Source organism: Phragmites australis, chromosome 2 (assembly GCF_958298935.1).
Source record: "Phragmites australis chromosome 2, lpPhrAust1.1, whole genome shotgun sequence".
Taxonomy (NCBI): Eukaryota; Viridiplantae; Streptophyta; class Magnoliopsida; order Poales; family Poaceae; genus Phragmites; species Phragmites australis.
The window spans coordinates 50,979,071-51,003,468 of NC_084922.1; the positions used below are offsets into that span (position 1 = coordinate 50,979,071).

General features: G+C 51.5%; 3 protein-coding genes across 6 annotated transcripts; all 3 read left to right on the plus strand.

The window, feature by feature from the left end:
• The first annotated feature begins 131 nt into the window (after window positions 1-131).
• Window positions 132-17,663, plus strand: LOC133909649 (CBS domain-containing protein CBSCBSPB3-like). 4 transcript variants are annotated; one of them, XM_062352174.1, is made up of 14 exons: window positions 132-390; window positions 13,441-13,600; window positions 14,103-14,235; window positions 14,773-14,943; window positions 15,087-15,165; window positions 15,247-15,360; window positions 15,514-15,580; window positions 15,678-15,783; window positions 15,854-15,912; window positions 16,165-16,268; window positions 16,347-16,471; window positions 16,564-16,646; window positions 16,978-17,067; window positions 17,154-17,663. In XM_062352174.1, exons 2-14 carry the CDS (start codon window positions 13,526-13,528, stop codon window positions 17,325-17,327), a joined length of 1,380 nt encoding a protein of 459 aa, XP_062208158.1. In that variant the 5' UTR covers window positions 132-390; window positions 13,441-13,525; the 3' UTR covers window positions 17,328-17,663. The 4 variants fall into 4 exon arrangements, 3 of the variants coding, with proteins under 3 accessions (XP_062208158.1, XP_062208157.1, XP_062208156.1); XR_009908417.1 differs by lacking the exon at window positions 132-390 and adding an exon at window positions 13,125-13,369 and having other exon boundaries at window positions 16,564-16,653; window positions 17,154-17,202; XM_062352172.1 differs by lacking the exon at window positions 132-390 and adding an exon at window positions 13,129-13,369.
• Window positions 17,664-17,776: 113 nt separating this feature from the next.
• LOC133909650 (uncharacterized) lies at window positions 17,777-18,727 on the plus strand. The gene has a single exon (XM_062352176.1). It carries the CDS (start codon window positions 17,991-17,993, stop codon window positions 18,576-18,578), a length of 588 nt encoding a protein of 195 aa, XP_062208160.1. The 5' UTR covers window positions 17,777-17,990; the 3' UTR covers window positions 18,579-18,727.
• Window positions 18,728-20,508: 1,781 nt separating this feature from the next.
• On the plus strand, window positions 20,509-24,398 carry LOC133909651 (chlorophyllide a oxygenase, chloroplastic-like). Its single transcript, XM_062352177.1, has 9 exons — window positions 20,509-20,682; window positions 21,284-21,526; window positions 21,713-21,817; window positions 21,893-22,171; window positions 22,264-22,411; window positions 22,835-23,019; window positions 23,105-23,217; window positions 23,299-23,593; window positions 23,805-24,398. Exons 1-9 carry the CDS (start codon window positions 20,608-20,610, stop codon window positions 23,985-23,987), a joined length of 1,626 nt encoding a protein of 541 aa, XP_062208161.1. The 5' UTR covers window positions 20,509-20,607; the 3' UTR covers window positions 23,988-24,398.

Sequence of the window (24,398 nt, forward strand, 5' to 3'; positions counted from 1 at the left end):
CTGTTCATATCTTTTATGATCTTGAGGTCCAATACCTCCATGACAGGATCGATCAATTGCTTCGTTAGTTTCCTGCGCGTTGGTGCGTGCATTGGCCAAGGAGATCGATGTGGTTCATGTTGCTCAGGAAAGCAGCAGGGATGGATGGATTCATCCGCATGCAGCAATACAATGATGCATGTCTTGAGCCGTTGGTGGCAGGGGCTTCACGCCCAGCAAGCCGTGGCCACTCGCGTGGTGATCCCACAAGGCAAACGCTCCCAGGTTTTGTGAGGAGGAACGGACCCACCTGTCGGCGCCGACTGTTGTGTGAGGAGATGGAGATGGGACCACCACGCGAGCGGGATGGCTGGAGATGTAGCGGGGCCCACCTGTCAGCACCAAAACTAGGTGAGGAGTTGTGACCATCACCACCGCAGACCAGTTTTTTTTAATATTAGCTAAGTGTTCACGTGTTACAACAAAAATATAAAATATTAAATACAATAATATTAAATATAAACTTGAGTTATGAAAATATGGATGTGCTATGAAAGCATCGTCAACGAATACGTTAGGAGCGATGTTATGGTTTGATTTCAGATAGTATCTGTCGGTGTATTCAGAACCAGGGGTCCCTAAGTCCCGAGGCCAGGCCGGCTATCCACCACATGTCACCACTCTGCGAGGTAAGAAAAAGCTAAGTCCCGGGAGAAGGTGCTCGGGGCCGCCGCCTCTGGTTCCCGAGCACCCTAGTTCCCCGATGATCTGCAGGGTCCAAATACTAAGAACGAAGTCCTCGGGAGAGAGTGCTCGGGGCTGCACGTGGCAGCCCCCGAGGACTCGGTGCCCCGAAGGTCCCACCGAAGTGCTCGGGAGAGAGTGCTCGGGGCTGCACGTGGCAGCCCCCGAGGACTCGGTGCCCCGAAGGCCCCACCAAAGTGCTCGGGAGAGAGTGCTCGGGGCTGCACGTGGCAGCCCCCGAGGACTCGGTGCAACGAAGGTCCCACCGAAGTGCTCGGGAGAGAGTGCTCGGGGCTGCACGTGGCAGCCCCCGAGGACTCGGTGCCCCGAAGGCCCCACCGAAGTGCTCGGGAGAGAGTGCTCGGGGCTGCACGTGGCAGCCCCCGAGGACTCGGTGCCCCGAAGGTCCCACCGAAGTGCTCGGGAGAGAGTGCTCGGGGCTGCACGTGGCAGCCCCCGAGGACTCGGTGCCCCGAAGGTTCGCGCAAGATCATTCAACGACCCGAAGGGTCCCGTCATCAGGGTGTCATCCAGTCAAAGGCCCAATGCCGCATTTAATAGGCACGCGCGGTCTGACATCCTGACATCCTGACATTCTCAGCTGCCCACGCCCCAGTGTCAGACCCTGCCATGCACTAGCAGGGGGCCGTGGGTCCATTAAATGCACGGGTCCCGTCCCGTTTCATCCAGGTGCCTCGGGATAACGTTGCCAGAATCGAAGCACTCCGCCTGCCACCCTGCCCTGGCAGAAGAACAAGACAGGGTGGGCGCACTGGGCACCTCTGAGGCTGACCGGTGGGCCCCTTTTAGGGTGCCCCGAGGCTTCCGCAGCGGCGGGTGGTCGAATGCGCGCCGCATTTCTCCACCGCCCCTGTCACTTCGCCAAAATGAAATGATTACACCTTTCTCCGTGGCACCTTGGCATTCGCGTCCCCTCTTTCCCATTCAGGATATGTTGAGGTCGGCGCGCCTATAAAAGGAAAGGATGGAGAACACTAAAAGCAGGAGAAAAAAGGCCCCCGACCACCAGACGACCAACAATCTCCGACGAACCAGGCCAAAGATAGATCGACAGACACTCGAACCAGCTCAAGTTAAGCTAGAACATAAGAGCCTCAAGCTCTTTGTAAACAGCTCTCCCCTTAGAACCAGATACCTCCTTGAAGAATTCCCTTCAAGGATAAATATAGTGCTCATACAGGAGTAGGGTGTTACGCCTCCGTGCGGCCCGAACCTGTCTAAAACCCGGCGTACCCACTTTTTCTTGCATTAGGGTGATCGTCTCCCGCCAGCCATCGCATTTATTTCCGTTCCCGCTTATTTCCCAAACAAGTTTTTCCAGGATCATCCCCCCGGCCGAATCTCTAAAAAGGGGTCTCTCGGGGTCCCTGCGACAGGAGTTCACTCTCCGACAGCTGGCGCGCCAGGTAGGGGGGAATATCCCTGGATTGTTTGTTTCACTTTTTTCTCCACAGGAAAAGATGGCAGGTGGGCACCGTCTCCAGCGTTCCGGCTCCACTTCCAGTAACGGAACGCTGCCCCACGAAGAAAGCCCCGTCGCTGCTGCGTACCCGCGGCAGCCGCCATCCACGCGTGCGGCTTTTCCCGCCCAAGGGGATCAAGGCGCTGGGCCCATCAGCGCCGCCGCCGCTGCCAACGTACTTTCCGACCCCCAGCAGGTGGTCGGGACCCCGGCCGCCAGGTCTGCCTCTGGACCACGTCGGGTGCCGCCTCGGTGCAGGCTCGCTTTCAGTGAGGCCAGCCCAGGGAGCGCGTTGCTTGCAGCACAAGCTCTCCTCAGACACCCGCCCATTCAGGCCACGCCAAACACTCCGGAAAGCCGGTGGATGCAAGATGTCGTCGCTTTGGTCGGCACTGCTCGTCGCCAGGTGCAGGCCGGGAGTCCTCGCGCCACTTCTCAGCACGGTGCCGCCAGAGCCGGCTCCTCAGCGGGCAACACCCGCACGGGCCGAGGGGTCTCCAGGCGGAGCGCAGTCCCCCTGGCCGTGTCAGAAGCCCGAGACCTTCGCTTGCACCTTGACGAGCGGAGGGGCCACGAGGATGCCCGAGTCACTCTCGAGCGTCAGCGGGAGACCCGGCAGGGGGTTGGGGCAGAGGACCAGGCTTCCTCTCTCCCGGCCCACGACCACCGGGGATCCCCGGCTCGCCGCTTCTCGCCACCAAGAACCCCCGCTCGTGCTGCGGGGTACGGCACCGGTTGCCGTGCCTTCACCGCCGAGCTCCGCCGGGTGAGGTGGCCTTCCAAGTTCCGCCCCGAGCTGCCGGAGAAGTACGACGGGTCCATCGACCCCGTCGAGTTCCTCCAGATCTACACGACGGCCGTCCAAGCGGCCGGAGGCAGCGAAAAGGTGATGGTAAACTATTTTCATGTTGCCTTGAGGGGTTCCGCCCGCTCTTGGCTTATGAACTTACCCCCAGGATCTATCAGCTCCTGGGATGACCTGTGCCACCAATTCGTGGCCAACTTTCAGGGCACGTTCGCACGTCCCGGTCTGGAGTGCAACCTCCACGCCGTCCAACAGCAGGAAGGGGAGACGCTACGGCGATTTATACAGCGTTTCAGCCAGGTTCGCAACACTATTCCGCGAGTGGCCCCCCATGCTGTTATTGTTGCTTTTCGGCAGGGCGTCCGTGATGAGCGGATGCTCGAGAAGCTAGGTACGCATGAGATCGAGACCCCTGCGGAGCTTTTCGCACTGGCCGATAAGTGCGCCAAGGCTGCGGAGGCCAGGGCATGGCATGCTCCTCGCCCCGTTTCCGACCAGCCAAGTTCTTCCCGCTCTGATAAGCGGGAAAAGAAAAAGAGATGGAAGCGCGAGGCCGCTCCCGTTGAGCTAGCCCAAGTCCCCGCTCATAGGGAGCCGCAAGAGCCCGATCGCCGGCAAGAGCGTCGGCCGGGTGCCGATCGGCGCCCCGTCAGGGCCCCTGCTCGGGCTCCTCCTCGGGCCTCTGTGCCCGCGAGGGCCCCGGCACCGGCTAGGGCGTCAGCTCCAGCAAGAGCCCCGGCCCCTGGCCGAGCTCCTATTCCAGCGAGGGTCCCCGCTCCCGCGGGGCCCGAGCCAGGTAAATGGTGTCCCATACACCTGACCAGATGGCACGACCTCACGGAGTGTCGTACGGTCAAAGGACTCGTGGAGCAGCGCCAGAGGGAGCGCGACGAGTCCCACGGAGGAGGCGATGCCGAGGTCGTCCCCAACAACGCCGAGCTCGGCTTCCAGGAGCCCGAGCATGCGGTTGCCTTCATCGACGGGGGCGCTTACACACCCTGCTCGCGCCGTGGCATCAAGGTCATGCGGCGCGAAGTGTGCTCGGCAACCCCGAGCGAGGAGGCCACAAGACCCCTGAGGTGGTCGGATGCTCCGATCACGTTCAGCATGGCAGATCACCCCGTCAGTACTGCAGCCGTGGGACGGCTACCTCTGGTTGTGTCTCCCACTATCTGCAATGTTAAGGTCGGCAGAGTGCTGATCGACGGTGGTGCCGGCCTCAACCTCCTCTCCAAGGAGGCTTTTGAGAAGCTGCAAGTATCTTCCCGACGCCTAAAGCCGTCACTCCCTTTCTGTGGAGTAACTCCCGGGCACTCCCTACCCCTCGGGCAGGTTGAGTTGCCTGTCACATTTGGGAGCCGGGACAACTTCCGCACGGAGTGCGTCCTCTTCGATGTTGCGGAGCTCCCTCTCCCCTACAACGCCATCCTCGGGCGTCCGGCGCTTGCCAAGTTCATGATGGCCGTGCATTATGCATACCTTACGGTGAAGATGCCCAGCCCCGCAGGCTCTATCTCCGTGGTCGCCGACTCCCGCGGCGCCGTCTCCTGCGCCGAACAATCATACATGGCTCTGGTCTCAGCACAGGCCGAGGTTGATGGCTCTTCAGGGGGCCCGGGACCCTCTTCACCCAGACCCCGACTCGCCGCCGACACCTCTGTTCCAACGAAGGAGGTCGAGGTGGGCGAAGGCGCTACCCAGGTTGTCCGAATCGGCAGCGACCTGGGCAGCAAATAGGAAAGCGCGCTCGTCGCCTTCCTCCGGGCTAACGTGGACGTGTTTGCCTGGCAACCGTCCGACATGCCTGGGATCCCTAGGGAGGTGATCGAGCATCACTTGGCTGTGCGTCCGGACGCCCGCCCGGTGAAGCAGAAGGTCCGGCGGCAGGCGCCAGAGCGCCAGGAGTTTATCCGCGAGCAGGTCCGCAAGCTCCTCGACGCCGGATTCATCAGAGAAGTCCTCCACCCCGACTGGCTAGCAAATCCAGTCATCGTCCCGAAGGCCAACGGCAAGCTTCGCATGTGCGTGGACTACACCGACCTTAACAAGGCTTGTCCTAAAGATCCCTTCCCCTTACCTCGCATTGATCAAATCGTAGATTCAACTGTGGGATGTGATCTTTTGTGCTTCCTAGATGCAAACTCTGGGTATCACCAGATTCGCATGGCCGTAGGGGACGAGGAAAAAACTGCTTTTACTACCCCGATGGGGACTTATTGCTACATGTCAATGCCTTTCGGCCTGCGCAACGCTGGATCATCCTTCCAGCGCGCCATTCGTATCACTCTTAACTCGCAGGTTGGCCGCAACGTCGAGGCCTACATCGACGATCTCGTGGTCAAAACCCAAGACCGCGCCACCCTGCTCGAGGACCTTGCCGAGACTTTCAACAGTCTCCGCTCTACCCGCCTCAAGCTCAACCCGGAGAAATGTGTCTTCGGGGTCCCGGCGGGCAAGCTCCTTGGTTTCTTGGTCTCTGGCCGAGGAATCGAGGTCAATCCGGAGAAGATCCGGGCCATCGAGCAGATGCGACCCCTGGTTCGACTCAAGGAGGTCCAGCGCCTCGCCGGCTGCATGGCCGCCCTCGGGCGCTTCATCTCCAAGCTCGGGGAGCGAGGGCTCCCCCTCTTCAAGCTTCTGAAAAAATCCGGTCATTTTGACTGGACGCCGGAGGCCGAGCAGGCCTTCCGCGACTTAAAGAAGTACCTTACTTCGCCACCCGTGTTGGTGGCTCCTTCTCAAGGTGAGCCCCTGCTGCTTTACGTTTCAGCCACTCCTCAGGTTGTGAGCGTAGTATTGGTGGTGGAGCGAGACGAGTGTTCAGGGCCGGGTGCTGGGTCCCAGCTCCCAGAGGCCCCCGACCACTCACCTGTCCTCGTGGCTCCCCCGGAGCGAGGGGTCGAGCCCGAGCACACTGCTCTTCCCAGCCAAGGAATCGAGCTCGAATGCCCGGCCAACCCCGACCATACCGCCGACCCTGGGGGCTGTGGCAGCCCCCCGGGTGGGGCCACCATCCGGGCCTGCCGGGTACAGCGACCGGTGTACTTCGTCAGCGAGGTCCTCCGGGAGGCCAAGACAAGGTATCCCCAAGCTCAGAAGCTGCTCTATGCCGTGCTCATCGCCTCCCGGAAGCTGCGCCACTACTTCCAGGCGCACAAAGTCTCGGTGGTTACCACTTATCCACTGGGACCCATTCTCCGGAACCGGGAAGGCACCGGGCGCGTTGTCAAATGGGCAGTAGAGCTGGCGGAGTTCGACCTACACTTCGTCAGTCGCCAGGCAATTAAAAGCCAGGCACTCTCCGACTTCTTGGCAGAGTGGACGCCCGTCCCCTGCGTCGTCCCAGAAGAGGTTTCTGCCTATCCCGGGCACGACGCGCCCGGGTACTGGGTCATGCACTTCGACGGCTCCCTCTCGCTGAAAGGCGCAGGGGCCGGAGTGGTTCTCACCTCCCCAACGGGTGAAGAGCTCCGGTACGTCGTACAGTTGCAATTCCGCGCATCCAACAACATGGCGGAGTATGAAGGTCTCATCGCCGGCCTCCGAGCTGCGGTGGGGCTCGGGATTCGTCGCCTCCTGGTCAAAGGGGACTCCCAACTGGTCGTCAACCAGGTGTCCAAGGAGTACCAGTGCACGGATCCTCAAATGGCGGCGTACGTGGCTGCAGTCAGAAAGCTCGAGAGACGCTTCGACGGCCTCGAATTGCGGCATATCTCTCGCCGCGACAATGCTCCGGCCGACGAGCTCTCTCGCCTGGCCTCATCACGTGCGCACGTCCCTGCCGGAGTCTTTGAAGAAAGACTCGCACGGCCTTCCGTCCTGCCTGCCGAACAGGATGAAGGGGAAACCTCGAACTCAATTCAGGAGACCCCGGCGGTACCCTCAGTGGGAAGCCCCGTCAGGGCGCCGCCGTCCGACGAGTGCGCTGTGCTCGCCGAATGTTCTCAAGATGCCTCGTGGATGTCTGACATCCGAGGGTACTTGAAAGAAAAGTTCCTACCCGAGGATGAGGCGTCTGCCGAAAGGGTTGCTCGGCAGTCCAAACGCTATGCCATTGTGGATGGGGATCTCTACCGACGTAGCGCAGGAGGTATCCTCCTGAAATGCATCTCTCGGGCAGAAGGCGGCGATCTTCTCGCTGAGGTCCACGAGGGCGAGTGCGGTGGCCATTCATCGTTCCGCACGCTGGTCGGGAAAGCCTTCCGGCAAGGTTTCTACTGGCCTACAGCTCTCCAGGATGCTTCCGAGCTGGTTCGGCGCTGCAGGGCATGCCAGTTCCATGCAAAGCAGATTCACCAGCCAGCTCAGGCTCTCCATACCATTCCCCTGTCATGACCTTTCGCGGTCTGGGGTTTGGACATTCTGGGTCCATTCTCCCGAGCAGTCGGGGGCTATGCATACCTATATGTCGCTATCGACAAATTCACCAAGTGGCCGGAGGCGGTCCCAGTCATCAAGGTGACCAAAAACACGGCGCTCCAGTTTATCCGCGGCATCACTAGCCGCTTTGGTGTCCCCAATCGGATCATCACCGACAACGGCACCCAGTTCACAAGTGCCTTGTTCGGGGACTATTGCGAAGATCTCGGCATCAAGCTCTGCTTCGCTTCCGTCGCTCATCCTCAGAGTAACGGGCAGGTCGAGCGCGCCAACGCGGAGATACTAAAGGGCCTCAAAACCCGGACCTATAACGTGCTCGCTAAGCACGGGAAGGGATGGGTGGACGAGCTGCCAGCCGTGCTATGGGCCAATCGGACTACGCCAAGCCGCGCCACCGGGGAGACTCCTTTCTTCCTCGTCTACGGCGCCGAGGCAGTCCTCCCCTCCGAGCTCACTCTGGGCTCCCCTCGAGTGCATGCATACTCTGAGGGTGAGCAGGAGCATCAAAGGCGCGACGACGTAGACTACCTGGAGGAGCGCCGGCGGCGTGCTGCTGTCCGGGCGGCTCGGTACCAGCAGAGTCTGCGGCGTTATCATCTGCGCCATGTCCGGGCCCGGTCTCTCGAGGTGGGGGACCTAGTTCTCCGACGCATCCAGTCGCGCGAAGGAATGAATAAGTTGTCCCCTGTGTGGGAAGGTCCCTTCACCGTGATCGCGGTCCCCCGGGCAGGTTCTTTCAGGTTGGCGACGGAGGAAGGACAGCCACTCCCGAATCCGTGGAACATCGAGCATCTTCGACGCTTCTACCCGTAGATGGTCGTGCTCGCGGTTCAGGTTAGTAAGGCCGGGGGCTTCTCCCCGCCCGAGCAGTCTGAGGGCTTCGCCCCGTGAGGTAAGTCGATGTCACCCAACCTTGTAAATATTGCACATTAAGTTTTTCAATAAGCAATCGCTATATCAAAATACTTTTTCTGGATTCCGTATGTTTAATATGTCTGGTGAGGGGCTCGGTTGTGTGAGAAAAAGTTCGCTCTCTCTTTTTTCCCGTTGACAAAAGAATCCCGATCGGTATGCATGCGAGCAGTCGCCGCTGACCTACGTCCGGCATGGTAGGCTGTGGTGTTCGGTGTCGTGGCAGGCTCCCGGGCACTGCCAAGTTTCGGGGTGCTCTGGGTAATCCAATCGCTCGAGCTGCTCGAGTAGTCCGGAGCTCGGGCCCCCGGAGCGGGCTGTCGGTGCTCGGTCTGGTCTGTCATACCCGGACGCCACCGAACCATAGGACCTCTAGGTTATGCCTCTGTCCGCTCTTGTCCGCCGGTTTGGGTATTCGAGAGGTCTCGGGTCAAAAACGAGAGCAGTCTATAGCAAGTACCGCACTAACAGAGCGCACCAGACAAAGAAATTCTATATTCTTCTCTCTCAAGTCACAGGCTGGCAATCACAAGCAGCTCGGCCGCGATGGCTTCAATGCCCCGGTCTCTGGTCGGCCCCAAGGGTCTTCGGGTGGTCCTACCACTTAGGCTTGGGTGGTCGAGGCCACCCGACCCTAGGAGCCTCGTATGCCTCTGGGCCCTCGGGCGCTCCGTTGAAAGAATCAAGTCCCCGGGCCCCCGAGCTCGGAAGCACACCCCTCCTGGATCGGTTGGCCGGAAGGCCGACAGCTGTCCGGTGAGTGGTTATATTCAGACAAGTCTGCTTTCAGTAAATTTATGTTCCCGAGTCATTCTCGGGGGCTCTCGCGCTTTAATCTGTTCGGCGAGGTGGTCTCCTTGCACGCAAAAACCCTGCCGCGTGTCTACTTTTTCCCAGAACGACATAGCGGTTTGTAGAAAGGAGTACCGTGCTTGCGATAATGTCTGACCGAAGCCCTTCGTGGTCGTCGTGGTGTTCGGTCTGCTTTTATGGACCCCGAGCACTACCGAGTCCTCGGGTACCCTGGGTAATCCTATCGCTCGAGCTACTCGGGTAGTCCGGAGCTCAGGTCTCGGGGGCAGGCTGTCAGTGCTCGGTCCGGCCCGTTTCAAACCCGGGCACCACCGGACCGCGAGGACTCTTGGTCACATTCTCGCCCGCACGCGTCTCCCTTCTACTAACTGAGTGGTCGCAAAGTGAAAAAGTGTTCACTGGGCACGGCGTGTTCCGAGCAGGATCGATCTATCTCCCGGGCAAGGGAGTCTGTGTCTTCGTTTCTTAACCTGGGCAGTGCGGACTCGCGAGAGCTTGAGGGCTGGCTGCGCCAACGCCAGCGACCGGAACAACTTCATTCCTCGGGGATGGGAAGGTCGGGAACGGCCCGACTGAGTACTCCCCGGGACTTCCAGGCAGAGCACCAAGAAGGCAGGAGCGCAAGTGCAAGAGAGCGTAAAAAGGGGAAACGGACCGATCCGTTCCCCCTTTTATATCTCAAAATTCGAAAACTGCCGCCCCAGACGGTTCGCTCGGCGAAGCGTCGCCTCGGTCGACGCAACTGTCAGACGAATCTCCCGCCGATCGCGCGATGTCAGCGGTTGCCAGGCGTATTTTCCTCGATCTGCGCGGCGACCGCGCGTGCCGCCCGTATGGTTATCATACCCTTCGGAAGTTGTGTGGACACGCGTCCACTCATTTTCCCGTTGGAACGTACTTGAGGTCTAGGTCCGCAAGGGCCACCTCTCGAAAGCTTGCCACATGGCGTCCGCGCTAGCCTTGGCCTCGGTCGTGACGAAGGGCCCATTCGCAGTCTCCGTCCCATCGGCTACCAACGGGCCCGGGGGCTACTGTCGGTGTATTCAGAACCAGGGGTCCCTAAGTCCCGAGGCCAGGCCGGCTATCCACCACATGTCACCACCCTGCGAGGTAAGAAAAAGCTAAGTCCCGGGAGAAGGTGCTCGGGGCCGCCGCCTCTGGTTCCCGAGCACCCTAGTTCCCCGATGATCTGCAGGGTCCAAATACTAAGAACGAAGTCCTCGGGAGAGAGTGCTCGGGGCTGCACGTGGCAGCCCCCGAGGACTCGGTGCCCCGAAGGTCCCACCGAAGTGCTCGGGAGAGAGTGCTCGGGGCTGCACCTGGCAGCCCCCGAGGACTCGGTGCCCCGAAGGCCCCACCAAAGTGCTCGGGAGAGAGTGCTCGGGGCTGCACGTGGCAGCCCCCGAGGACTCGGTGCCCCGAAGGTCCCACCGAAGTGCTCGGGAGAGAGTGCTCGGGGCTGCACGTGGCAGCCCCCGAGGACTCGGTGCCCCGAAGGTTCGCGCAAGATCATTCAACGACCCGAAGGGTCCCGTCATCAGGGTGTCATCCAGTCAAAGGCCCAATGCCGCATTTAATAGGCACGCGCGGTCTGACATCCTGACATCCTGACATTCTCAGCTGCCCACGCCCCAGTGTCAGACCCTGCCATGCACTAGCAGGGGGCCGTGGGTCCATTAAATGCACGGGTCCCGTCCCGTTTCATCCAGGTGCCTCGGGATAACGTTGCCAGAATCGAAGCACTCCGCCTGCCACCCTGCCCTGGCAGAAGAACAAGACAGGGTGGGCGCACTAGGCACCTCTGAGGCTGACCGGTGGGCCCCTTTTAGGGCGCCCCGAGGCTTCCGCAGCGGCTGGTGGTCGAATGCGCGCCGCATTTCTCCACCGCCCCTGTCACTTCGCCAAAATGAAATGATTACACCTTTCTCCGTGGCACCTTGGCATTCGCGTCCCCTCTTTCCCATTCAGGATATGTTGAGGTCGGCGCGCCTATAAAAGGAAAGGATGGAGAACACTAAAAGCAGGAGAAAAAAGGCCCCCGACCACCAGACGACCAACAATCTCCGACGAACCAGGCCAAAGATAGATCGACAGACACTCGAACCAGCTCAAGTTAAGCTAGAACATAAGAGTCTCAAGCTCTTTGTAAACAGCTCTCCCCTTAGAACCAGATACCTCCTTGAAGAATTCCCTTCAAGGATAAATATAGTGCTCATACAGGAGTAGGGTGTTACGCCTCCGTGCGGCCCGAACCTGTCTAAAACCCGGCGTACCCACTTTTTCTTGCATTAGGGTGATCGTCTCCCGCCAGCCATCGCATTTATTTACGTTCCCGCTTATTTCCCAAACAAGTTTTTCCAGGATCATCCCCCCGGCCGAATCTCTAAAAAGGGGTCTCTCGGGGTCCCTGCGACAGGAGTTCACTCTCCGACAGTATCAGAAAAGAAATAAGAGATTATCTGCTAACTTCTCTCTAAATTTCTTCATTTTTTTATTAGTAAAATAAGTCACATATCCATAGCCAGTAAAGAGTTAATGTGGCTGTAAAACGAGGATTGATGATAAAAGTAAATAAAATATTTAATTTTTATAGATTTTTATTAAATAAAAAGAGAGTACGAGAAGATATGATATAAAAATTAACTCGTATTTTATATAATAGAGATTATATTAATAAAGAGAATGGACGGCCATAGAAATTGTCTTTGGTATATGCTGCAAAAATGCCAAGTCATGTATCTCCACACTCTACTCTATGATAGGAATATGTGTCATCGGCGACCTTGATCGATATTAAACCCATGTGCTGTAGCCTGTAATTACGCTGCTAGTTTTGTAGAGTCAAATACTTGAATCTATATGCTTCACCGTATAATTTTCTGTATTGGGAAATTGACAAAACCAGGTCTTGGCCAACTAAATAACTAGTCTATTTATGCCTAGTCAAAAAGTTTTTTTTCTACCCCCTCTCTGAACATCAAGAAGAATAAACTAGTTTTTGGATGCCATTTAACAATATTATTTGTGTTTTCCCACTAAACTTATAAGGTAAATGCATTCAAATTAAGCAGCTTGAGCATCTTAATAGACGGTCCCACTTTTTGCGCTTGGTTCTGATACTCTGCGCATAACAAATTAAAGCTCGTTCTGCGTTGGTTACCGAACTACCAACCGAGCGATTGTACGGTTGTTTTAGATTATATGACAAGAGAGATTTCATAATTTATCACTAAATAACTTACTATGTTTCTTATATATCATTAATAGACGGTCCCTCTGCTGTCACTTTCTATGCTTTGTTCTAATACTCTGCGTACAACAAATTAAAACTCGTTCTGTGTTGGTCACCGAACTACCAACCGAGCAATTGTACGGTTGTTTTATATTATACAACAAGAGAGATTTTATAATTTATCACTGAATAACTTACTATGTTTCTTATATATCGTTATTATAATATATGAGTTCAAGTCCCGCATATAGTGGATTTATCAGATGACAAAGCTTCATCCACGAGTAATGTGGCCCTGTACACGTTTCTACTAAGCCAGATGGAAACGGCAAAAACTCATGCTAAACTATAAACTGAATAACTCATGGGATCACAAAGGGAAGGAACAATGAGTAGCAACATAACATTGGACTCGATGATTGGCAATTGTTCGATCGTTATACTTTTTCTAGAGCAGGGTTGGTTACCCATACAAGCCATTAGTCTCTTTGATTTGTGCCTACTTAATGGGTACATCACATGTCTCAGTTAGTAGCACTCTATGGTCCTACGGTCTCCCTGTTCGTACCCACAGAGGATCCGGGCATCATGACCGGCCATTGCGGTACACCGTGGCAAGCACTGACCAGCTTCCCGTAGAGGACTCCGCCGGGGGGGGGGGGGGACCTGATTCGCTTCACTGACAGGCTGGCCCAGAGGCCTCTAGACCCACACAGCAGTGACACGGCAGGTGCCGGGCCCACGCAAACCAACTAACTGCTCTGCTCCTCCGCTGCAGCACGCAACGACCTTCTCTTCACCTCCTGTCTTCTTCTCCTGCGCCGCCGCGCGTCTTGCCTTGGACTCCATTTCAAACCCCCGCCGCCTCCATCGCCACCTCCCAATCCCCCTCCCTCCTCTTCCCTTTGCTGGCTCAGGCGATGGCCGCGTCGCAGCCTCGCCGCCGCGCGCCACCGCCGCCCCCTCCGGCCGCAGCCAACGGGAAGGCGGCGTCCAAGCCCACCTCTCCGGTCCAGGCATCGTACGTACGCGCCGCGGATTCCCCCATCGTTCCTTTTCACGTGCTGACTTCTTGGTTTTATGCATGCGCAGGCTGGAGAGGACGGTGAAGAAGCTGAGGTTGACGAGGGCGCTCACGCTCCCGGAGGCCACCGCGGTGTCGGAGGCGTGCCGAAGGATGGCGGCCAAGCGCGTGGACGCCGCGCTGCTCACCGACTCTAACGGAATGCTCTCGGGCATTGTCACAGCGGAGGTAAGAATAATCAGGGAGTTGGAAAGGTGGCATCAGTTGGTGGAAAGGAAAGAGCGCAGCTTTTTATTTATTTTTTTTGGAAAAGGAGGAAAGAGGGCGGATTTGTGGGGAGCATCAGAAATGCGCGTCAAGATGCACAGAGGTGTGCGATATTGCGCTGAATTGTTTTTAAGCTTGCATTTTTCTTAAAATTTGCCGCGAAGGTTAGCAACCATGAGGTGGAATGAGTTCATTCATATGTCAAGAGCAAGAAAGATCTATTTTGACGGAATTTAGAAGAATATGCTCCGGCCTTTCCTTTTTAGGAGCAATGAGAGTAATATATTGTGCTTCAAGAACAGATAAAGTAAACAATCGGGTTTGGGGTTCTATTAAGGAATTTCATGCATGGGATCGATCATGATCAGCCTTTTTCCCAGACCCAAATCATGATCAAGATCTTGATGGTATCTATGCTGAGGATCAAATTTTCACTGGGGATTTGTGTATGCACTTTGTGTAGGACATAGCAGGACGGGTGATCGCTGAGGGTCTCAGGCCTGAAGAAACAAGTTTGGTGAAGGTGATGACGCGGAACCCAGTTTTTGTTATGTCCAATTCATCGGCCATTGAGGCACTGCAGAAGATGGTCCAAGGTCTTCTTGTAATATATTTTCTTCATTCCCAGCACCACTATTCATTGCAGTTTCACTTTGAGTCATATTCATTGTTATTATTTCCACTGGAGATGGCCTAAATCTGACAATATATACTGTTGTGCTGTGCAGAATGGGAAAGAACCACTGCAATTTAGCTGTGCACAATATAAATTATTTGTCGAATTATGTACCATCATTTGGATGATGAAATCCACTAACTAGAACTGAATCAAAATGCTTCTACAGATGGAGGAAGTAGCAAAAGAACAATTGTAGTACAGTAGTGGTGCATGAAAGAAGAGGCAAAAAAAGAGTAAGATCTGGGTAGAAACTATAGTTTCTTTTGCACTGTTGGGGCCCCAAAGGCTTGAACCTTGTAAAACTTCAAAATATCTATGCGAAGAAAAACTGGATAAATATGCCATTATCATAGGACGGCATTTTGGTTGAAACTTAAAGCATGCAAACTTCAGATTATCGATGCGGGTAAAAAATGATGAAGGTCTCTTTTGGTGACACGGCTTTCATGCACAGGCAAATTTAGGCATCTTCCCGTAGTGGAGCATGGTGAAGTCATCGCCATGTTGGACATTACGAGGTTCCTTTATGACGCAATTTCAAGAATGGAGAAGGCTGCGGAACAAGGCAGTGCAATAGCAGCTGCTATGGAGGGGGTTGAGCGACAATGGGGAAATGACTTTCCAGGTTTCTTTGTTTTACTTTCTTTGAATGACATTAGAATCATCTTCGTATGTAATATTGAACCGACCTATACGTCAAGACCATGCACGATGCGTTACCAGCTCTCTTTTAACAAACTGATGTTGTATTTTTGATTCCTTACTTAGGACCACATGCATTCATGGAATCTCTTCGAGAACAGATGTTCAAGCCTTCATTGTCAACTATAATAACTGAAAATTGCAGGTACATTTGCATAGCCAGGAAAATCTATGATGTAAAATTTTATCCTCACTGAATTTTTTTCCATTGCTTCTCTTTTTCTAGTGTTCCAGTGGTATCTCCTACAGATCCGGTAATTCTAGCCGCCAAAAAGATGAGAGAACACCGAGTTAATTCGGTGATTGTCATGACAGGGAGCATGTTGCTAGGAATTATCACGTATGTTTAGTGCAAAAAAGTCATTTAGGCTTTTGAGTTTTTGTCTACACAAATGTTTGTTCAGTGCTGGCACTAGTATGATGAGTTGTGCTGCTTTCTAGTATGTAATTCCGTTTAATAGTGATTAACTCAAACTGTATGGACATTCTTCAGTTCCAAGGATCTGGTTTTGCGAGTAGTGGCACAAAACTTATCCCCGGAGGAAACTCTTGTAGAAAAGGTACACATACAAATTAGATCATTCATGTTTATTTCTCATGATATTGTTCTTTATTTTTGTTGACAATTTGTATTCATATACTTGTGTGTTTCTGAAGGCTATGACTGCAAACCCTGACTGTGCTACATCGGACACATCAATCCTTGACGCTCTGCACTCGATGCAAGATGGGAAATTTTTGCATATTCCTGTCATAGACAAAAGCAAGTACTGATTTCTAACAGCAAAGTAACATTCCTTTTAAGTGTGTATCTAACGTAGATCTTTGGATAGATGGACAGATTGTTGCCTGTTTGGATGCTCTACAGCTAACCCATGCAGCCATCTCGTTGGTGAGGACCAAAACTTTTCCCTGTACCAAGTCATGTTACTGCATACTTCTTTGTTCTGGTCATGTTTTACCAAGTGAACAGAACTGAGATTTCTAGAGAGAATGAGATACATTAGGCTAAATTGGGAATGCCAAATGTATATTTTAGTCTTTGTGGCATTGACATCTGTAGCACTGTCTGCTGTGTTAAGCTTCTACTTTTCATAAGCGGTTACTTTATCACTATCTAATCCTTATCTTTTGTTTTCATTAGGTTGAGGGAGCCTCTGGGGCAAATGATGTGGCAAATACAATGATGCAGAAGTTTTGGGATTCGGCTCTTGCCGTGCATCCTGCAGAGGAGTCTGATGCTCTTAGGTTGTTCTTTTTCTACTTGCACGTTTGTTTTCCTTTTTCAGAAGTTCCTTTTGATACTATTTTCTTAAACCTGTGCAGTGATGAGTCTCGTATGGTGGCATCAGACAATGCTGAAGGGAAGCATATACATCCTCCTCATGTTAACACTTCATTCTGTTTTAAAATTGAAGATAAAAAAGGGCGTATGCACAGATTCAGTTGTGGTTGGTGCTCACTGTTCTTTCCTGATTGTAGTTTACTGTTGATGTAGTATAAACTTGTGCTCTTCTTCTTGACCACGCTTTTCTTTCTGCAGTTTCAGAAAGCTTAGATGAGCTTCTGTCTGCTGTAGCATACAGATTAGGAATGGATAATGAAAAGTCGAACATTAACCTTCTGGTAAGAGGTGAATTCTTGTCTTGGAAGCACACAATATTAACAGAACAGTATCTAGGTTTTTAACATTATGGTACAATTTATCGGTAAAAAAAATATCTCTACTGATTTGTTCTTTCAGTCTGAAGATAATTTATTATTTGGTTTTTGGGTAGTTACAGACTGACTTTATCCAAAAATGGCTTTTCAACTGAGATTGCGAAGAACAAGCCAAAATTTGTATTTTGCAAAGCTAGTGGTTTAAAAATATTGGAATTTTAAACCCTCTGTAACTCTTACTTGAAATAATGCCTACTTGAATGCACTCACTTGAATTGCACACGATGTTGAACAGTATGACGATGATGAAGGTGACAGAGTTCTCCTGAGTACTGCCAGTGACCTTAACGCAGCAATCCAGCATGCCAAATCCGCTGGGTGGAAGGCAATTCTTCTTGTTTTCTTATTGAGCCACTAAAAGCGCCCTGTACCGTGCAGATTTTTGACACTCGGTTTTCTTCCCTGTTTCAGGTTTTGAGGCTGCATATGGACACGTCCGAGGCCAGGACGGAATCCACAGTGTCGCTTGTAGATCCCTCAACCGCGCAAAAACGGCGGCCGTCTCTCCGGTTCGGCATCGTGGTTGGCGCGGTTGCTGTCGCCAGCGTCGGGGTGATCGTCTACTTGAAGCGCTCTCAGCTCTGACTCCATACGTACGTGCTCACGTCCACACTGTAAAGATTATTTGTCCACAAAGGTGAAACACAGCGTGTTTGTATACTTCGAGACACACAAGTCACGTAACAACAATAAGGCGTGATTATTTTTTCCCCTTCTTCCCCTTTCACATGCCAAGCGTGTGCAGTGTACGCTCGACAAAAGTAATTCTGTGTGTAAGTACTAAGTAGTGTTCCTAGGGTGTTCATAAAATAAGCAAGTCAAGCCAGCTTGCCATCTTTTGTACCCTGTAACTGCAACAGATGCTCTATTAATTGGTGTTTGTTTTGGAAATTCTAAGAAAATAGGCTAGCTTTGTGCTGTGCTGTTGAGTTTGTTTAGACTTGAAAGAGAACGGTAGTATTTAGATAAAACAAAACTCCGTGTATTCCAGTCAGCATTGCTCAACAGTACTCAAACTAGCCTTCTCTAAAAGTCGGTGAAATGTACAGTACGTGTCAGGGAGGAGAAAGATGCTCTGAAGAGTACCGAAGCTTGCCTCCTGGCGGCAAGAGTAGGGTGGAAGCAGGACTGCAGGAGTAACCGAAGAGAGCACGGCAATGAGGGGGGATAGGAATAGATTACAACAGCAAGCATGGTGACAACAGCAAGCATGATACGTGCTCGCCTGCCAGGCACAGGCAAGAGAACATGCGGCTGAACGAGCACAAGGGGAAGTCCATGTGGGACAAGGCGGCGGCGGTGGCAGGTGCGACTCATCATGGCAACGACGGCAAGAACGCATCCGAGTCTGGCAAGAAACGGACGAGGCTGTGGGAAGCCGCCGGCAGAGTTCGAGGAGAGGAACAAGTCGCTGAGGCAGCACGGGAGGAGGCCTTGAAATGCGCTGACCAGTCGTTCCTGTCGCTGACAATCTCACCGAAGGCGGCCACGAACCTGACCACGGAGGAGGCACTGGCGCGGCAGGCCAAGCTGATCGCGCGGCGGCGGAGCCTGGGCATGTCGCTGGCGGTGGGCGCGATGGCGTGGTCGGTCGACGCGCCGTGCCTGCCATTGCTCGCGGGGCTCTTCGCCGTGGTGAGCGTGTCCATGCGCAGCGTGTCGCAGTCCTGCGCCGCCCTGCGGAAGGGCGGGCCGGCCGCCGATGCCGTGGCGCTGCTCAGCCTCAACTGGGTTCTCCTGGGCGTGCTCACCTCGCCCATGCTGCCGGGCGTCGCGCGGGCCGTCGTCCCGCGCGTCCTCGGCCCGGTCCTTACCTGGCCTCTGCTTTGGTGTTGACCCAGGGTATCAACGGAAACAAATCACAATATTTGCTTTGGAGATTGTGTGCTCCTTATATTTATCATCAAGATCAAAACTCTAGTACGCCTTTATAAATCAACAGAGCGAGTAAGTATGCAGCCAACATCGGAACAACCCAATCTGCCTAGTCTTGCAAGTGTAAATGAGATGGGGCCAGATATGGCCTGCAAAACTGCTTGCGGACTGGAAGGCACTATAAACCTTCCTGCACATCCACCGACCGAATTTTCTTTATCTAACGGTTTAGATTTATTAGTTTTGATTCACCGAGTATTTAAACGGCATGTTTAAATAGTAAAATAAAATCATCTTTTTTTCTAAAAAAAACAGAATCATCTTTTTTTATCTACGCATTTGTAGTCTTCAATTATCCATCCGAGCAACAGAATAGGCAGGAAACATCCGAGATTCTTATAGAGGGCTCGGCTCGGGAACTGATGGCCAGGAGCGCGTGTACTATGGCGCGCCAAGAACTATCCGCGGGAAAAGCCAAAAAAAAATCTCGCCACATGTATCTCGCCTCGCGTACCCAGTGCCAGGTGGACGCGTCCCGACAAAAATCGAACCGGCGTCTTATCCCCGTGCTGGGCCCTATCTATCGTTACGCTGGCAAAGCCTCTTTGCCCGTGCGACCCTTGCAGTCACGTGAAATTCGAACGCTTCTCTACCTACCGTCCTGGGGCTTGTTTCAACAGGGAGCAGTTAGGCCTAATCAAGTTTTTGAAAATCGGTAACCGGTACTCGCTCCATCATCTCACCTAGTAGTGATTATACGGTAATCAGCCTTGTAATTGGCTTTCTTATTTGTATTCTAGATTTATATATGTATGTTCATAAAGACAGTGTCAGAACTAGAACATCCTCTGCACGAGAATTATAGATATACATGTGCCAGTAATCTATACTGATATCTGTGAATTTTTATTCAACAAAAACTAATCTATACTGGCATTAGGGTATTTTTGGTGTCCCTGTGACATCCAAAATACCCCCAGTTCCACCCATGCATAGAGGGTCAAAATTAACATTAGGTGCTACTCTTTTAACTAAAATTGTGAATGAGCATTTTTAATTGTAAAACAACTGTGGAAGACAATTTAAAATAGAGCAAACATACAGTATTTCAAAAGTAATACTATTCATCTTCTAGTTTTCACCTACACCTTTAGGACTAATCCCCTATGTACCTAATTAAAAAATAACATTAGCACTCATCCATGACATAGTTATATCCAGTCACTAATTCTCTTTTCATAAGAAGTAAGACCATTGTTACGCTTGCTACGATGCGTTTAGTTGATAATAGCTTAATAATATGTATAGAAAAACAACAAATAATACCCTAATACATGGTCAGTGATGGTGACGGATGCAGATGAGCTAATTATAAGAGCTCATCCACCCATCTCTTCCTCTTCTTTATTTTTCTTCTCTCTCTTTTTCTCCATCTTACTTAACCTGCTAGACTTGTTTTCAAAACACTGGTCCTAATGTATTCAGATGAACGGGTAAATTTGTTCAATTTCTCTCCCTATCTGAAAGAACAAGCATAATCCAATGCCGACAAATTTGCAGTTCATTACTACCTTTGTTTTTTTAATAACCAACAATTTTGACTATTTGCATATGTATTTGCTAAAAATCAATGGTCAAAGCATGTCCACAAAAGTTAAAATTGTCAATTATTAAAAATGGAGGGGTATTAAAAACCATAAGGTTCGAAATGATAATTTCCACTCCCGGTTAGGACCGGGAGCACGCACAATTCTCTCGCTCCCATCCCTTGGTGATCGAGGCTGCCACGTCAGGGCTCGAGGATCACACGTGGCAGCACGTGGGAGGCTCATGGAGATCGCGGGCACCTCCAGCCTCTTATCGACAAGGCCACTTCAGACGCGAAAAATTAATTTTCTGCACAAAAAATTTTGGACATAACTGCTTTGTTTTTCGTTTCCCTTTTTCGGCCGCTGTGCTCTGCTCAACCGCGGCGGCGTTGTTCATCTCCATGACCACTGTGGCTTCGCTGTCTTTGATGCCGCACTTGCTCATTAAGCCTTCCTCCAGGTTCTGCGCCAGAAAGGTGAGTTCTTTCTTCTCATCTCTTCGTTTCCGGAAATCCTTGTGTTCTTTGCCGATGCAAGAGACCGTGGTTTCTTGGTTGGAATCAGTGGCGGAGTCACCAGGGAGGCGAGGGAGCTGGCTGCCCCGGTTCCCTCGCCGCCGAGGACCCAGGTACCCCAGCGCCTACGCCCCTGGACAGAACTCGAAGCCCGGTCATGGACTCACCAGTCGCGTCGGTGCCGCCGTGCGTCGCGAGGAAGAAACATCCTCATCCTGTGCTACTGTATGAGCCAAGAAAATGAGAAACTGGGCCATGAGGATGATAGCCCATTTTAACCGATCCTTTACTCCCTTCCTGGTTCTGAGACCAGGGCATCGTTGCGCTGCGTTGCACAGCGTCCCGACTCAGCGACTCCCGAAACCTAGCGCCGCTACGCAGATTCGCTGAAGGAGAGGAGGCTAATGCGCCGAGTTCTCCCAACAAGCAAATACCTGACTATTAATTTAGCTAGATTTTACTGTACTAAATTTCTACTGAATCATACAAGTGACCCAATTGGCTGCTAAATGAAGTCCCCGTTGCATGATGAGTTGTTGTTGATGATGATGATTGTGTGCAGGGCGTTGGTAGAGATGGTGGAATCAAGGTGTATGCAGTGCTCAGGGAAGATGGAGCTGAATTTGCAAAAAATAACAACTTGGAAGCATTGTTCCATGTTGATGACCCCGGGCCGAGGGTCCCAATTAAGAAAGGGAAGTTCTTGGATGTGAATCAAGCTCTCGAGGTGGTCCGATTCGACATTCAGTACTGTGATTGGAGGGCGCGGCAGGATCTCCTCACCATCATGGTTCTTCATAACAAGGTATGAAATGCCGGCTCGGCTCAGTTACGAGCTCAGAGAAAAGGTCCGCATTTGCTGAATTTCAGAAATCCAATAGGTTTGAAATGATCAATAGTCAAAAGTTATGCATGAAGAGCGCATTTGATTTCAATTGTCTGGGGTTGAAATTGTGAAGGACTAACACAGACTATGGCATGCATAGTGCAGGTGGTAGAGGTTCTCAATCCTTTAGCAAGAGAGTTCAAGTCAATTGGAACCTTGAGGAAAGAGCTCGCTGAGTTACAGCAAGAACTGGCAAAAGCTCACAATCAGGTATGCTACTGAAAAGAGACATAGGGAAACCCTTCAATACCACCTGAAACCTGATGCTTTGCATGTCTGATGCAGGTTCATCTAGTGGAAGCAAGAGTATCATCTGCACTTGATAAGTTAGCACAAATGGAGATCCTGGTCAATGACAGGTTGTTGCCCGACGGAAGCTCTATTTCATCCACAGCTGAGTCCACTTCCCTAGCTCCAAGTACATCATCCACGACCCGTGTCCGAGCCAAGAAACAACCACGTCGAGGCCTTAATGTGTCTGGTCCAGCGAAGCCTTACAATCCCAGCTTGAAGAACTTCTGGTACCCAGTTGCTTTCTCCAGTGATCTGAAAGAGGATACTATGGTAAACAATAAGAGTTCCAAGCCAATACAAAGTTAAAGTAAGCGTTTACATAGTTGTGTGCTTACCTGATGAGGTCATATGTGCATTCTCAGGTACCAATAGATTGTTTCGAAGAGCAGTGGGTGATATTCCGAGGAAAAGATGGAAGGCCTGGATGTGTTCAGAACACATGTGCTCACAGAGCTTGCCCTCTTCATCTTGGTTCGGTGAATGAGGGTAGGATCCAGTGTCCTTACCATGGTAAGAACAGAAAGTCAGATATTTAACCTGGAATTCTAAAAGTTTAACATATGAAAAAGATGAACATTTCTTCTACATGTTTTGCTGTTTTTGTATTTTGATTTTTTTGAAGTGTCAGCTACCACTGGAGCATATCACAATGGTTAACTTCCTTTCAAAAGTGTGACTACATGTTTATCTTGTTCAGCTTGTTTGAATTCACAGTTATAAGAATGATTATTAGTTATGATTGTAGCACATAATGCTTCTAAAGATTGATCTCTTGGATCCTGCATATATGGTTTTACGAACTTAGTACTTTATAATGTGATGAACTCATACCAAAGAATTGGAGTCATTCTGTTAGTCTTCTTATGCTGCTAGTAATAGGTAAAGAAAAGAGTGATGCGAAAGTAATGTTTCACATTTTTCAATAACCTTCAGGGTGGGAGTATTCGACTGATGGAAAATGTGAAAAAATGCCATCAACAAGGATGCTCAATGTGCGCATCCAGTCATTGCCATGCTTCGAGCAAGAAGGAATGGTTTGGATCTGGCCCGGGGATGACCCACCAAAATCCACCATACCTTCTCTGTTGCCTCCTCCAGGATTTACAGTTCATGCAGAGGTAAAAGGAAATCCCATGCTGCAGCGATTATACTGTGATGCAAGTGTCCTATATAGTAACAGATTTCATCTTGGTTATTCAACAGATAGTAATGGAACTACCAGTAGAACACGGACTTCTTCTGGACAATCTGTTAGACCTTGCTCATGCTCCTTTTACCCATACATCCACCTTTGCTAAGGGTTGGAGTGTTCCAAGGTATTTATATACCTTTCAACTCGCTTTAGAAAACTGGTCAATGAATATGAATTTTCGCTGACGTTGTATTATTTTTGTCAGCCTGGTGAAGTTCTTAACACCTGTATCTGGGCTCCAAGGGTACTGGGATCCTTACCCCATCGACATGGAGTTCCGACCGCCATGCATGGTCTTGTCAACCATCGGCATCTCAAAGCCTGGAAAGCTAGAAGGGAAGAGCACCCAGCAATGTTTGACGCATCTCCACCAGCTCCATGTTTGCTTACCCTCCTCTAGGAATAAAACTAGGCTGTTGTATCGGATGTCTCTAGACTTCGCTCCCTGGCTCAAGCACATACCGTTCATGCACCTACTGTGGTCACATTTCGCAGAGAAGGCAAGTCTTGTACCTTAAAAGCTAATGTTGTTTCAGTTTGCATCTAACTGTGGTTAACCTTTTGGTAGGATTCATTATGGCAAAGGGACTAACTAAATTACTAATAAATTACTGTCTGGTGTAAACTAAGTCAGAATGCACCTAGACGATTTTCAGCAATTGTTCTTTAACAATCCTTACATTCATGGTAACCGTGGATGATCTTCTGCAGGTCTTGAATGAGGACCTGCGGCTTGTTCTTGGGCAGCAAGAACGAATGATCAACGGTGCCAACGTCTGGAACTGGCCGGTATCATATGACAAGCTTGGCATACGGTATCGGTTATGGAGGGACACTGTCGAGAGAGGCTCTGACCGATTGCCATTCAGCAACCAAGTTGAGAGTGGATCATAGTCTGTGGATTTCTTCACCTGTAGTCTCTTTCTCGTCGCATTTCTTCGCGATATGGTGGCCAGAATTAGCCAGTGGATTTATATGCGCAATTTATCTAGGCATGCATCTCTGCGCAGTTCATTGTTTGCCTGCGATTGCTACATCTTGAAGGATTCTGGAAAGGAAGGCCACCGGAGAGGATGATGGGCAACATCATTGTGTAATCTTAAAATGTACACTAGCGACAGCATCACCGGATGCAATTGTAATCTGAGGTTGATCTGTTTTCTTTCTTTCTTTTCCACCCTTTTATGTACCGAGTCTGCGAATGTTACTCTGTAAAAGCATATATAATCATACTGTGAACTACGGAGACAGGTTCATCTGAGAAATGGATAATTCCTGTAGCAACAGGTTCCGTTTTATGTGCTA